The 13,960-nt window shown below is 44.1% G+C and overlaps 1 protein-coding gene across 4 annotated transcripts in view; it reads left to right on the forward strand.

The window, feature by feature from the left end:
* The window catches only part of CEP170B (centrosomal protein 170B), a 59,779-nt gene that overhangs the window by 29,616 nt on the left and 16,203 nt on the right, over positions 1 to 13,960 (forward strand). For 3 of the 4 annotated variants that reach the window (XM_068947253.1, XM_068947252.1, XM_068947255.1), the window contains 5 exons: positions 600 to 1,076; positions 4,237 to 5,000; positions 7,046 to 7,234; positions 7,432 to 7,540; positions 9,022 to 10,794. In XM_068947253.1, the coding sequence (XP_068803354.1) occupies positions 600 to 1,076; positions 4,237 to 5,000; positions 7,046 to 7,234; positions 7,432 to 7,540; positions 9,022 to 10,794 (3,312 nt within the window). Of the gene's footprint in view, positions 1 to 599; positions 1,077 to 3,282; positions 3,346 to 4,236; positions 5,001 to 7,045; positions 7,235 to 7,431; positions 7,541 to 9,021; positions 10,795 to 13,960 lie in introns of all 4 variants that reach the window. The other variant, XM_068947254.1, reaches the window with a different exon arrangement.

The raw sequence follows: 13,960 nt of genomic DNA on the forward strand, positions 1-13,960 counted from the left end.
CAAATTAAGAGCAGGTGCATAGATTTGATTGACCAGAAAGCTCTCTCTTTCTCACCTCATCGTCCTTGGAAGCCTTCCTACTCCCATTATTGTGAATCTATATGCTTGAAAGATGTATTTTTTTTTTTTAATCTGTGCAGTAAATCTGATGCTTCTATCAAGCATACGTTTTACTGCACAAAGCAGTGTTTAACTTCTGTGCATGTACAGTATATCTGATAGAGGGGGGTTGTGATATGCAGTGTTGCCAAGAAATTGAAATAAGTGAAATGACCCACCTGGCCAAGGGGTTTGGGTACTACTGAAAGGATGTATTTGTATCCTTGGGGATATTACAGGATTAAGCCTTTATCCAGCGAACACTTGCCCGTGATTAGCTTTGCATACTCAAGCTTTTCCTGTGAAATGACACTGTAGAAGCATGAGCAGCTGTTTTAAGTGGAAGTGAATTCAGTGGGGTGAAACAGGATATCTCCTGTCCACATCAGCCCAGGCATGCAGAAACCTTAAAATGCCACCATTCATTTTAACAACTTCAACTAATGTTTGCTTGTGAATTTAATGTTTTTTTGCATCCTCCCTCCCCCCCTTTTTTGTAGAAAGATCAAAAGAGATAACCCAACATGAAGAGGAACTGAATGGTAACATTTCTGCTTATAGAGATTCCCAAGAACAATCTGTGTTTGCTTTTCGGAGAGAGCCAAGTTACTTTGAGATCCCAACTAAAGAATTTCAGCAGCCATCAAAATCTCCGGAAACACAGCTCCATGAAATCCCAACAAAGGATGTTGATGCTGTAGTGCCCCCGGTTGTGCAAAGTCATGCCTCTTTCACCATTGAATTTGATGATGGTACCCCCGGTAAAATAAAGATAAAAGATCACGTAACTAAATTTTCGCTCAGACAGAGAAGACCATTTAGTAAGGAACCCGCTCATACAGAAGTAATGTCAGCAGAGAGCAAAGTGGCTGACTGGCTTGTCCAGAATGACCCCAGCTTGATGAGACGACAGTCTCCAGGAGACGATGTGTACAGTACAAAGAGTGACCTGCCAGTTCATGTGAGGACACTTAAAGGTGAGTGAATGTCTTGTCACATGGACAGGGTTCTCTGCTGGCTGTGTCACAGCAGCATAATAAAGGGGGAAACCCTTCTCTTATCAAGGAAAATTGCACTGACTTATCTCTGCCCCCAACTTGCAAAATGAAGAATTTTTAAAAAATTTTTTTTAATGACTGTTAAAGTTTTCAAACCCGGTTAGGAGGCTTTTTGTCCAGCCCTGAAGCCATGTATGGTGCTGGCCTGGGGACCGTCTAATCTGGTTCTTCCACACCTATAACGCCAGCTCAGCAACAACAGTGATGAAAAAAGGATTTTGATTTGTAAATGTCTGTAATTACCTTCATGTGGTCAGGCAGACTGGTAAACACAGGTATACCCGTGGTTTTTCTTCTCTTGGCTTCTGCTAGTTAAGGAATGAGTTTTGTTTTTTAGATGTAGTGTAGAAGACGCTAATTGTGGCTAACTGCTGATGGCTGTGATGACAAGAGCCTCTTGGGTTGAAAACCAGAGGTTCTGACTTGGAGACTGGTGACAGAATGGAGATGTACATGGTCACCACTGGAGGAAACGGTTGTGCTTGTGGAAGAAGATTTCTTCTTTAAACTAAAGCTTCTCTGAAATCCTGCTCTGTTTGACAACTCCAGGTTTCATGGACCTGTGTTCTTTTAAGTGTGTTACTGTGAGGAATTCTTTGGGGAATTTCAAGGGTGTGAGGTGTGGTTTGGAGCTCAGTGCTTAGAGCAGCTGGTGGGAGCAGTGATTTTTACTTTTTGCAAGATCTGGGTTTGCTTGGGAGCCTTTCTTGGAGCATGCACTGAACAACTAGGAGAAGTCCACTGCTTCCTGAATTCTCATTGCCTTTGTATTTGGAGGCCTTGCAGTGCTGGGGAACTATTGTTTCAAACTGGGCCTTTGACTGATGAAGTCGTATTAAAGGCTACCGACCCACCTGTGCTTGAGGTTAACACATCTTTAAAAGAGAGCACTACTTTTATTTTCCCTCAAAGGAGTATTTGCTCAGTCCTTGTTGAAGAAATCCCCCTTGTAATATGAAGAGTTTTACCTATTATGCCTCCAACTTGCTGTTTTGCGTACAGTTTCTGAGAAGTCTCTATGGTCAAGAAGGTCTAACATATCCAGCCCTGGGGTTTGGCATGACATAGAAATTGAACTCTTTTGTCATCGCTGAGCTGCCCTGCCTGATTATTTAAGGTCTTCTTTTCAGTAGATGGTAGGTTTTATCTTTCATTTTTATCATTGAGATTTTAGATTTTATTGACTTGCTGGAGAGCCTTGTCTGCAGGGGGTACAAACGCACTTTAGTTTTTTCCAGAAGGCGAGAGCAGAACTACTAAAAGAGTTTGGCGGCTGCTGCTCTTCCTAGCATTTTCCTGCGTGATGCACAAAGAGAGTCTAGAGCACTAGACTACACTTGCCTCTTTGCTGTCCATGAGGCATAGAAAGAAATTGAGGTATTTTAATGCATAATTTGCATATCAGAAAATCAACTATTTGGGCATTTGAATAAAAATTACAGTGTTGGTGTCCCAAGGAGTTTATCTGCCTCTTTGGCAGAGGACAGCGTGCCATTTATTTGCGACAGTCTGGATAGCTGTGTAACACGTTCTTCCTGTGGGGTGAATTTTGAAGTTGTCTTGGAGGCTACAGTTGGCTGCTTACCAACTTTGGGTCTCCAGGAACACTAAGACACCCACCATTGTGGTTCTTTAGTAACATTTGTTCACTTTCAGGAACAGCATAGTGAACATAAAGCCTGATATCAAGACTAGAGAGTTGGGCCCTAGCTCTTTGGGAGGTACGTGGTGTTCTGCTGGGGCGTTTGTAGGCACAGCTGGTCCTTTTCCTTGCATCCTCACCAGCGGAGCTCTTAGCCATGACCCTTTAATCTAAGAACTTTCCCTTACAAGGACCAGGCTTATCAGCCTTTAGGGCACAATGCAAGGTCTGCTGGCTTTCTTCAGGAAGGTGTTAGGAAACTCTTCAGATGCCTGACTCCTGGGTTTGAATGGTTCTTGTATTAAATTCTAATCTTTCACAGCTAACTCAAGGTAATAAATGGTCTTCACCCTGTGTCTGGAGAACTTGCAAAGGAGGTTTGAGCAGTTCTCTTTTCAAACACGTGGTATTTTAGCCAGTATATCTTGCTGCATGTTACAGTCTAGAGCGCAGAGACCTCTTTCCCCGTTCTCCCGATGACAGGTTCCCAGTCCTTGGCTGAGTCGTGTTGTGTGCCTTCACACCTGTTTCCTTCTTCAAAAAAAGGTTTGTTTTTTGTTTTACTTTAACTTACTCTCTTCCTGAGAGTCCTGAACTAGGGTCCTGAAGGGCAGAGTATCATTGAAACAAAGCAAAGGTTATGAAGGCGGTTGTCTCTAACATAAGTGAAAATTAACTTAAGCTTATTTTTAGTTAACTCTGAGTATTTAGCCTTTGCTTGGCTGGTAATAGGACGGTGTGACTCATGGGCTGTCATGGGGTAACTCTAAAATCTTCAGAAAAAGTAAAGAAACCTGCAAGTTCACTTTTCTGTTAGCTGCTGTTTTATTCCCCTTTGTAGAGGAGGGTAAAGCAGGTGCTCGGAGGTGCACACAGTCAGAACGCAGTGATCACGTGGCTTTTTCATCGTGGGGATTTGGTTCCGTGGGATGCAATTCACAGAGTTTATTTCCCAATTCTGCAGAGAAATTTCTACTCTAAAATGAAGAGAACATAATGAGGTGTTCTTAGACTAGGGTAATTGGGCAGAACAACAAAATAATGTGCTTGTTTTTATTTAAATGGCAAAAAAGAAGCACACAAGACATTAGGCATCATTAAACAGAAGATAAGACATCATTAACATTATCAGTGTTACAAAATCAAAACCTCATAAAGTTAAAATGATTTCTTAAATTGTTATTAATAAGTTGATAGCCAGTCAGTTGTGAAAAGGTGAGGTCGTGGCAGCTACCTTATCTCTTTCTCGCTTGATGGGACGCAGTCCTTGTAGCACAGTAGATACGTTTGGAGTTGTTTAATTTTATAGGGAAGGTATGAAAAGATAAATTTTCAAAGATAAATTTTATAATGAAAAGATAAATTTCAGTTGCAAGGTAATGACAGGGCCACAGCAACTGAGAACATAAAAATCCAATCCATGCAACTTGTTTTTAGGCAATAGGCACGAGGACGGGACGCAGAGCGATTCCGAAGACCCTGTGGCTCCCAAGGCAGAGAAGGAAACAACAACCGGCAGTGAACGTGCGACAGAGCAAACCAGGCTGCAGCGCCAGATGAGGCGCGATCCCCACGAGATGCTGCACAACAAGCAGGCGTTCGTCATTGAGTTCTTTGAGGACACCCCACGGAAGAAGCGGTCGCAGTCCTTCACGCACAGTGCTCACTCCTCCCAGAGCGACACCGATCCGGGGATGAAGACCAAGGTTGAAAAGCGCAAGAGCACGTTGCCAGCGGAGAAGCTGGGAAGTGCAGCACCACCGTCCCACGTTGGGGCCCAGGCAGGCAAACCAAGTAACATCTCTTCTGGGACCCAAAGAGCTAGCTCCTTCAAGAGAGAGAAGACAGAGGATAGGATCAACTCTTCCTCCTCCTCTGCTTCCAGATCATCAGCTAAAACTTACGGGAGCGTTGGGAGGAAGTCTAAAATGGCTCAGGATTTTATGGCCGAGTACCTGCGGGAGACTGCTCAGTCTGGGAAGCCAAGTGCTGAGAAACCAGTGCCTCTGCCCATGCCAGTTGCTCCACGCGTGGTTATATCCTCAGAACCGGAATCTGCCACTGCTCCATCTCCTGAGTTAAAGTCAGCCCAGGGCAGGAGGAATGATGAGGAAGACAGCGTGAGTGAGACGGGCACCTACACCATTGAGACAGAGTCGCAGGATAAAGAGGTGGAGGAAGCACGAAAAATGATAGATCAGGTAAATGCCGCTTTTCTGAACTGGCCAGCAGGTTGAGGACTGAAGGCTCCGGCTCCTGCAGCTTGTGCTGAAGGGCCCAACTTTGTTAGCTGTTGTCGTGAAGGACTGCTCCCTTTTGAGTTGGGTGCGGAGGGGTTATAGATTTAGGGGTGGGGAAGTGTCCTGGCTGATATATGCTAAGGATAGGTGTGCAGTTGTGAACAAACAAACAAAAAAAGAAACACAAGCAAGCAAAAACCCCACCAAGAAGGCAAGGTAACCTCAAAGCAAAAAGCTGCTTTGCTACCAAAATGGGATTTGGATGCAAAAGTTCAAGAATGGGCTTGCTATATGTTAGAGGGAAAGACAACAGCATGCTCAGGATAAAGACTGAGCTGATCCTGCCAAGAGCGATGAAGGGGAGCAGCTCTGCTCTCTCGGACTGCTCACAAGCCTGCCTTTGCATTGCGTCACCTCCTGCCTGCTGCTCCGAAGACAGGAGCTGCAGCCCATCGCTGACGCTGCATCCCGCGGTAGGCCAAAGGAGGCGCAGGCCAGGGGCTGGTTTTCTTTATCTCTCGCAAGCCTTTAGAGGTAGGTGGTTCTGTATTTAGCTTTGCTTTGTTAGAAAGGTAGGGCTTGCTGGCAGGACAAGTGGCAGCTAGTCCGGATAGCAAAGGGTGTGGTCTGGGGCAAAGGCAATCCTAGAGGGATCTATACTTGCTTGCATTTTGCAAAGTGAATGATAACCTAAAAAAATAGATGAGAGGGGGGCTTAAAAATACCCACCCAACTAAGCAGCGCCAGGGCAAACTAAAGTTTGGATGACTTTCAGGTTTAACTGTCGTCTGCTGTTTATTATCAAAAGACAACTGGCAAGTTGCTGTGAAGACTTAGCGAGCGTAGGAAGGAAGATGGTGAGCTTTAAAAGAAGCCTTAACTGAATCTGACTTTAGAGCTAGCTGTTTATATGGTGGTCTGCGTGCATAGATCTGTCTGATTTATTTATTTATTTATTTATTGCACTTGCTCTTTGCATCTTATTTGAAATGTGATCGGAAGCTTGCAGGGTAGGATGTTCTTTGTGTTGCAGCCAAAGCAAGGCCCTAATCCTGACATTAAACAGTGAAATGATCTGATGGGGGAATATGAGAAGATACCACAAAATCACAATTATTTCTGAGGAAGAGGGGTAATCTTGGCAGATGAGTGGACCAGGTTCTGCTCCCGATTCTGCTGTAGACTTGGTGAGATATAGGTTATTGGGAAATAACTAATAACTGGACCTCAGTTTCTCTGTCCAGGAAGAAAGATAATACTCATTTCAGCTTTGCTGGGGTTTTGGAGTAACTCTGCTCTCCCTCTGCCACACATGCTCACCACTTAGTAGAAGTGAGAGTGGAGAACTCTGGAGTGGGTACCTCTGCCTGAATCTAGGTGCCTTCTGTGGTGGCGCCTTCTCTGAACTTCTAGCTAGGGAAGCCAAACAAGCCCTTCTGAGGCATGGGTTTGCTCATCCTTGTAACGGAGGCTGTTTATCTCCAGAGAGGATCTAGCCAGCTAGCTCACTCCTTGCGTCAGAGGTGAATCCGTTCCCAGGTCTTTATGTGGCGACTCAAGGTGGCCTTGTCAGCCCACTGTCTACTAGTCTGCTACAGTCTGTGAAGGACCTTGGAGATGAAGTTTTCCCTGTTTTTTTTTTTTTTCAGTTTTTTTTTTGTTTCAAATTTTCTATGAATTAGCTGTCTGAGAGCTTTAGTGACGCTCATCTTAAATTTCTCAGGGCTGAAAATGGACTCTGTCTACGAAAGTTACTACTGTTAAAGGCAGTACACTGAAATAACAAGGGAAGGAGAAAAGGTGGGTGTGAGTAGGATTCTATGACTAAGTGCATTTAAAACTGCTACTGAGGAGTAGAGAATTTAGTTTGTCTGAAAGGATTGGCATGTGTTTCTGGCCATTTGGGATCAGAGTTTACATGTGACTAATGCTTTGTGGATTTGGATTTTGGACTAATGTTTATGTTTTCTTGTTTTTTAATCTTTCCCATGCAACCACCCTTTCAGGTTTTTGGTGTTCTCGAGTCACCTGAATTTTCCAGAATATCATCAGCCTTTAGGCCAATAATAAAAGGTGAAAAAGACGACTCTGGTTCTCATCAGCATCTAATCAGTGAAAATGGCACTAGTCAGAAGTCACCCTTGCTCCAGGCATTTGCCTCAAAAGCTATGAGTGGGTCTCAGGCTGATATGCAGGTATGGGCAGTCCAGATGGATTTGGAAGTGGGGTGATGGAAGTGTAGGTGGGTTTTCTGTCTGGAGGGAGTGTGATGCATGGACTGATTTCCATTTTTGAGGAGACTGAGTGATGGTTGTATGAGAAGAAAGATTGGGTGGCTAAGATTTGCCGCAAAAACTGCCATTATAACGCTGCCTTCCCCAACTTGTTTTAGATGTCTGCAGCATCTCAAGGGAGTCAGAAGTGGGTGTCTAGGTGGGCGAGCCTTGCGGATAGTTACTCTGACTCTGGATCTGTCTCTGGGCAGGGTGATGGTGGTACAGGTAAGTCTCATCCCAACGTTACCTTTTGAAGGCTGAAGAATCTAAAGCGAGGCGTTATGAAAAGGGGGATGTGTCTGGCTGTGGCTTATTTTCTGTTTTAGCTAATGTATTTGGGGGAGAGATTCTCTGAGAAAGACAGAGTAAATTCCCAGTGGAAGGATATGGAAGATGAACCCTAAACAAACATGGAGAGAGTCTCTGGTTTGCATTTCAGAGTCATTCAATAAGTTCTTCAGTGTTACATTTGTCATGACTAAAGGGTCTGTGGGAAGCAGAAAGATCATAAGGGCCTTGGGAATTAACTACCCCTGTGTGATTCTTTGGACTGTATTATAATGCTAGAAAAAAAGCCCTTTGCAAGTTGTCTTGGAAAAAATGGCTGACTGGTGCTTTATAGCTTGGCATTTTTGTGCTTCTCTCGTGTCTCTGGCTGTGCTGAGGATTTTAGGAAGTTCTGGGATTTGCTGGGCTGGTGGCAGGTTTGAAGTGCGGAGATCAGCATAGAAAACTGGGCGTGGAGGGGAGCGAGGGAGTGAGAGGAGATCAGGCCCACATCACAACTGGGAAGGCAGCTTACAAGCCCCCAAGCCCTATAGAAACCTAAGAAGGGGTGACAGTACTTTGGCTTTTGTAAACCTTTTCACCCTTTTTTTGTTGGAAATATTTGTTGTTACGAACAACAGCTGCAAACGAACTCAATAAAAATAAGAGGAAACCTTTATTTCAGGCATTACTCCCACAGTTTTCACCCTGTGTGAGAATCTGACTTCCAGTGTATGAAATATTACCTTAGTCAGAGAAACAGTTGTCCTGGTATTTAAAGGTGACAGCAGATGGGAACTCCTGAGCAGTGACGTGGGAGATATAAGAGCACTCTTTTTGTGGAGTGTGTCCATACTGACAAATCTGCCCACGCTGGGGCAGTGAGCTCTAATTCAAAGACTCTTCACTGTTACGGTCTTTCTCCTGAGACGCTACTATGGGATACGATCGTACAAGAAGTTGTGCTATGGAAAACACCATCCATTTAGTGAAATGGGCTACACTGTGTAGAATGACGCTCGGAGTACTGCATCTCTGTAGTGGTTTGGCTCATGGCTATTCATCTCCTTCCTGTGGCCTGATACATGGTAAATTGATGCCAGCAGACTGATAGCATGGCTTCTAAATGTTTGCGATTGTATTGAGAGGTAGATCACGTGAGAATGTCAAGGCCGGATTTCAGATGGAAGGTGCTGATGAGCAGTCTGATCCAGCAGAGGGATTAAATACACTTTTATCTTCAGTGTCTGTGTAGAAAAACCTGCAGAGACTTAGAAAGAGCCTGATCCTGTTGGTGTTCATACTAAACACAAGCTTAATTTTAAGCACGTGTGTTGTAAATGCTTTTGTGGACTCACACTTAGCAAGATCAAGCCCTAATTGAATAAATAAGATACTGTGGTAAAATATTTGACGAGTGTGTGTTTATCTCTCTTTAGAAAGTAGTGTGGCTCCAAAACCTGGGGAACCAGAAAACATCATGCCCTCGAGAACAAGGCGCCTTCTTCCCCAACTCCCACCAAGCGATAAATCAGACAGTCCCACGCCTACAGTTCTGATTTGTCAGGAGTCCTATTCCGAGGTTACAAAGAGAAGCATCGTAAAGGATCACTGCGTGGAAGCCTACAGCGATCCCAGCAGCCGACTGTTCATCCAAGAAGACTTGGATCCGGATAGCCTCAGTGATGCCAGCAGATCTGATGATGGCTTCAGCGCAGAAAAAGGCAGGAAATATAAAGAGAGCAATAAAATGCCAGAGCAGGCAGGGGAAGACATAAAATCTGAGAGCCGGCAGCCGGGAGCCCCCCGAGTTTCAAATATGAGAGTTGTAAGTGAGCCAGTTTCTACTTCTTTCTACATTGGTGATGACAGCAACGATGTGGGGATTCCCTCCAAGCTCTCTCTGAGCATGTCCCATGCTCGAGCAGAGAAAGAAGGCAAGGATCAGGAGTTTTCCTTCAAGGCTGCTGGGGCACCTGTTTCTGGAAAGCCACCGGTCAAAGATGTTAGTGCTTACATTAATGCAGCAGGAAAAATGGTTATTTCTCTTCATCAGTCTCTTCCTCAAGATCAGGAAAATGTAGCAGGAAAGGAGATGTCGTCTTTTGTTAGACAAGAAAGTTTTACCAAAGATAAATCGAGCAGTGCTGTTCCTCAAAATAAACTTCCGCATATTTCAAGTCACCCTCTGCTTAAAGATTTAGAGGCTGTTCGATCAACTCGTATGGACTTTGGTCAGGACACTCATCTTCTCCTTAAGGACACTGAAACTGCCTTGGCAGCACTGGAAGCCAAATTACTTGGTCAAAGTCAGCAGCTGGAGCCCTCGGAAACTGCTGGTCAGCTGGAGGACTCCTTGTCCGGGGACTCCGATGTGGACACGGCCAGCACAGTCAGCTTAGTGAGCGGCAAAAACGTCCCGACGAGCGCCCCGAAACGCAAAGCTGTCGCTAGCTTGCAGAAGGAGAAATCTTCCTCCACACCTTCCATCCAGGACCAGTGCGGGCAGCCTAGCGCTCGGGACAGGTTGACGGAAAAGCGAAAGGCGCAGGTGCCGGAGACAGCAAGCCGAGCAGAGGCGACCAAACGCTTCCAAATGAAGCGGAGTGCCGGGGCTCGAGGGTCGCTTGATTTTACAGATGATGAGAGAAGCTCGAGCCTACCCTACCTGCCAGTCCCTGAGGCAGTGGCCTCTGACCATGAGCACTCGGTAACCAGGCCGATTCCAAGAAGGAAACCTTTCACGCAGGCTGCTAAAGAGGATCAGAGCAAAACAACATCGAACGTGCAGAAGATCCAGCAAGTCCTCACCCGCTCCAACAGTTTATCAACCCCACGGCCCACAAGAGCCTCCAAGCTACGTCGTGCCCGGCTGGGAGACGCTTCAGACAATGAGTGCGTTGATACTGAGAAAACAACCTCCAACCCCGAAGCCACTGCTGCAGGGTCCAAGCAAACCACGGAGACTAAAAAGCTCTCCCGGCTCGACATCCTCGCCATGCCAAGGAAACGGGCTGGCTCATTTACGGTGCCAAGCGACTCCGAAACTGCGCAGTCGAAGACGGGGTTTTCAGGCCGGAGTGTGGAAGCCTGCCGGAAGACGGGTGTTTCAGAGGTCAGAGCCGCGGCAAGGAAAACGGTAGCCGCCAGCTCGGCGAAGCAGCCTTTCAGCAGAACCCGCTCCAGCAGTGTCAAGTATTCCTCCTCTTCCAGTAAGTGCTTATGCTTTATGGTTCTCCCATGTTGCCCTGTTTCTAATTTATGGGCTGCACGGGGTTACCAAGGATTGACCTCAATAATAAAAACGCTGCGTTGGTGAGTAGGAAAAGGAAACGAGGGAAGAAGATTGTGGAGGGGGAGGGAGGGAAGAGTCTGCATTGATAAACGTGTGCCAGAGAAAGTCATGGGTGATATTTCATGTGCAGTGGGGTTTGGAGACAGCAGAGCACCTCTCATGCCCAGTGAGATGTTACTGAGCTGTCCGCAAAGATATTGCAAATAGCTCTTTTTCTTTTCTTTTGTGGTGCCCTTGTGTTTTTTAAGCAACTGATTACCATTTGACTGGAGAACATAAGCTTTTTATTTTTTGTTGTTGTTATAAAGGTAGAAATTAGTTCTTTTCCCGTGCTACATGGGATTCTGTTCTGCTTTTCTTTGACTTTTAAGACTCAGTTTACATCAAGAAAACTTACAATGATGTTGATGATAGCTGATGTCCAAGGTGGCAAGTTTGGAAGCATCTGAAATCAAAATAAAATAAGAAATCAATAGCCCTGTTTTTTGAAGGCTGTTTTCTTATTTTTTTTCTGTAGATGCAAAAAGCGGAGCTGAACACTATATTTTGATTGCCCCAAGAGATTCCCTCCACTGTGTGTTTTCATTCCCTTTTGTCATAGGTAATGAAGCTGCACAGTTGCTCCCTGCAAGGAGGAGGTTTGGGGGCTGTCCTGCCTTCTAGCTGTGCAATTAGCAGCCTTTTGTGGACAGACCCTTGCAGTATTAACATGTGTCATGTTTAAATCAGCCTTTATTTAAGAGGTGGAGACAATGCTGATGACGGCTCTAGTATGCAGATTTGTAATCAGACATTGCCTGGGACATGATTTATGCCTTTGGTCTAATATGCCCTGGCTCCTTGACCTACCAGGGATGCAGCAAAGCCATATCTGTTTGCTTAGGTTTTTAGGAATAGCAGGGGGGGGTTAAAGGAATGGGAAGAACCCCTTTGGCAGAATTTCTCAGGCCTTTAGGGACAGACGTTCTTTTCAGCTGATCGGTGATTTTCATAAGGGATCTTAGAATTCTGGAAGTGTCTTTTTCGTATACTTTCATACAGTTGAAATAATTATCTTTCTTGCACTATTCATTTTTATTGCATGCTAAAAATGTTATTTGCTGCTTGTCTTAATTTGGATTGTTTTGGCTCATCCCACTTCCATTTTATTTTAATGTTTTTTTTTCTCACATATTCGTATATGCATGTAAATCAGAATGTGGATAAGTCTTTTCTCTTGCCTTTTCTGAGATTATGCTGCTATTACTTTTTCTTATTAAACAATTGCAAATCCAAAGCAATATAATGTGGTCAGAATTTTCCAGACAGGAGGTACTGTTCCCACCTCCCTGTTATTGGACCACAGACTTCAAATAATTTGGAGAAAAATAATAAAAGTTGGCCAGTTCTTGTTTTAAATGAATTGGTTTTTGATTTCCAGAGCTTTGTAGCAACATACTAACACCTTCCCATGTGCGTAGTTACAGCAGATGATGCTAATCCTTTCTTTGAATTAGTTTCTCTTAAAATACTAACCTCCTAATTCCTTGATAGGATTCTGGACCTTGCACAAGCTGTAAATGGGCTAATGTACTTCATGCTTCATAGTCCGGTAGCTACTGTGTGATGCACATTCCTCTACTAACATTGCAGATATTGTGAATGAACGGCTAGCACCCCGCTCCTGGAACAAAAGCGGAACTTGGATAACCTTGACTAGTGCACTGTGCTGTCGAGACATTTTTGAGCATGATGCAATAACCATTGAAAATACAGAGTTTCAAGCCTTGCGACTGTGGAGGCAGATGTGGCCAATTGATTCAAGGTTTTCTTAAAACATTTAGCTAACCACAATAGTTTCCAGCTGTCCCAGTGGGAGAAAGTTAGTCTTGCTAACGAAGGAACAAAATGAAATATCTGGCCAGGAGACAAGAAATGCCAGTAGATTGTCACATGATCTGAAGCAACTTTATGTGAAACATACCTATCATGTCAAAATAATCCAAGTTACCAATTTTGAAAGCGAAGAGCCTGCCTCCCCTTGCTCCTGCATGTATGTGATTTGTTTATTCAGTGTGATTTGAATGATACTGAGAGACTTTGTTCTGATTTCTCTTGGCATATGGGGATGGAAAATCAGGCTCTTAATTTTGAAATTCCTGTTCAGTGACAGGGTGACCTCTTTATTCTAAACCTTAGTGTTAAAATAAATAAATGAATATATATATATATATATTATGTGTTTGTATATATGTATCTACAGCTGAAATATGAGCAGATTGATTTTTCTGTATGTATATTTTTTAATCCTAAGCCAAGACCTTTAAATAGCTATAGCAGAGCTAATAATGTCTGGGAATATTATCTTCTCTATATGGTAACTGTCTATAGCTTCTACCCACAACTTCTATGCCAAATTCAATATTTCTATTTATATGATTTATGATTCTAGCTTAATTTACTTGCAGTGATTTAGTATTATGATAATCTTGGTAACACAGTGAAGCTTTTAAGTACTGTAGTTTTAAACAACTTGGCTGCTGCTGTGTTTGGTAGATCTCCATTCTTCAGGGAAGGATGGAAGGGAATGAAACAACATCCATAGTGAGACAGCAGACTCTGGGAAGCCTAGCTTTCAAATAAGGCATTTGTTGTCGGGCCATCTCAGTACTTCCCATACAATGAGGACCTGGCTGTCTGCAGAACCTGTTGGGATAAATGGGTAGCTTCTGTTTGTTTTTCCTGTAGAATATCATTAAGGGTGCTTTGGGAGGCAGGAGGAGAACGTGCAGGTGTGGACTCTTGCAAATAAAACCAAGCACCACAGTCTCTGCTTCACCTAGAAAAAGCCTCCTTTTGCTTGTACTTGCAGCTAACTGGTAGGGTGTCTGCAGGCTTGAAAATTGGGCTCTCCTTAGAAAAGGACTTCTGTGGGTACTATGAGGAGTCTGAAACATGTGCTTCTTACATACAGAGCTTCTGTGCACGGAAAGTTAAGTCTATGATGATTTAATATATTGAATTTAATAACATTCATTTTGCTTTTCTGTCGGAATTTCTCACTTCAAATTTGTATAGCGGATGGCAGAGCCGTGGTTTAGATG

Source organism: Struthio camelus, chromosome 5 (assembly GCF_040807025.1).
Source record: "Struthio camelus isolate bStrCam1 chromosome 5, bStrCam1.hap1, whole genome shotgun sequence".
In the NCBI taxonomy this organism is placed as follows: Eukaryota; Metazoa; Chordata; class Aves; order Struthioniformes; family Struthionidae; genus Struthio; species Struthio camelus.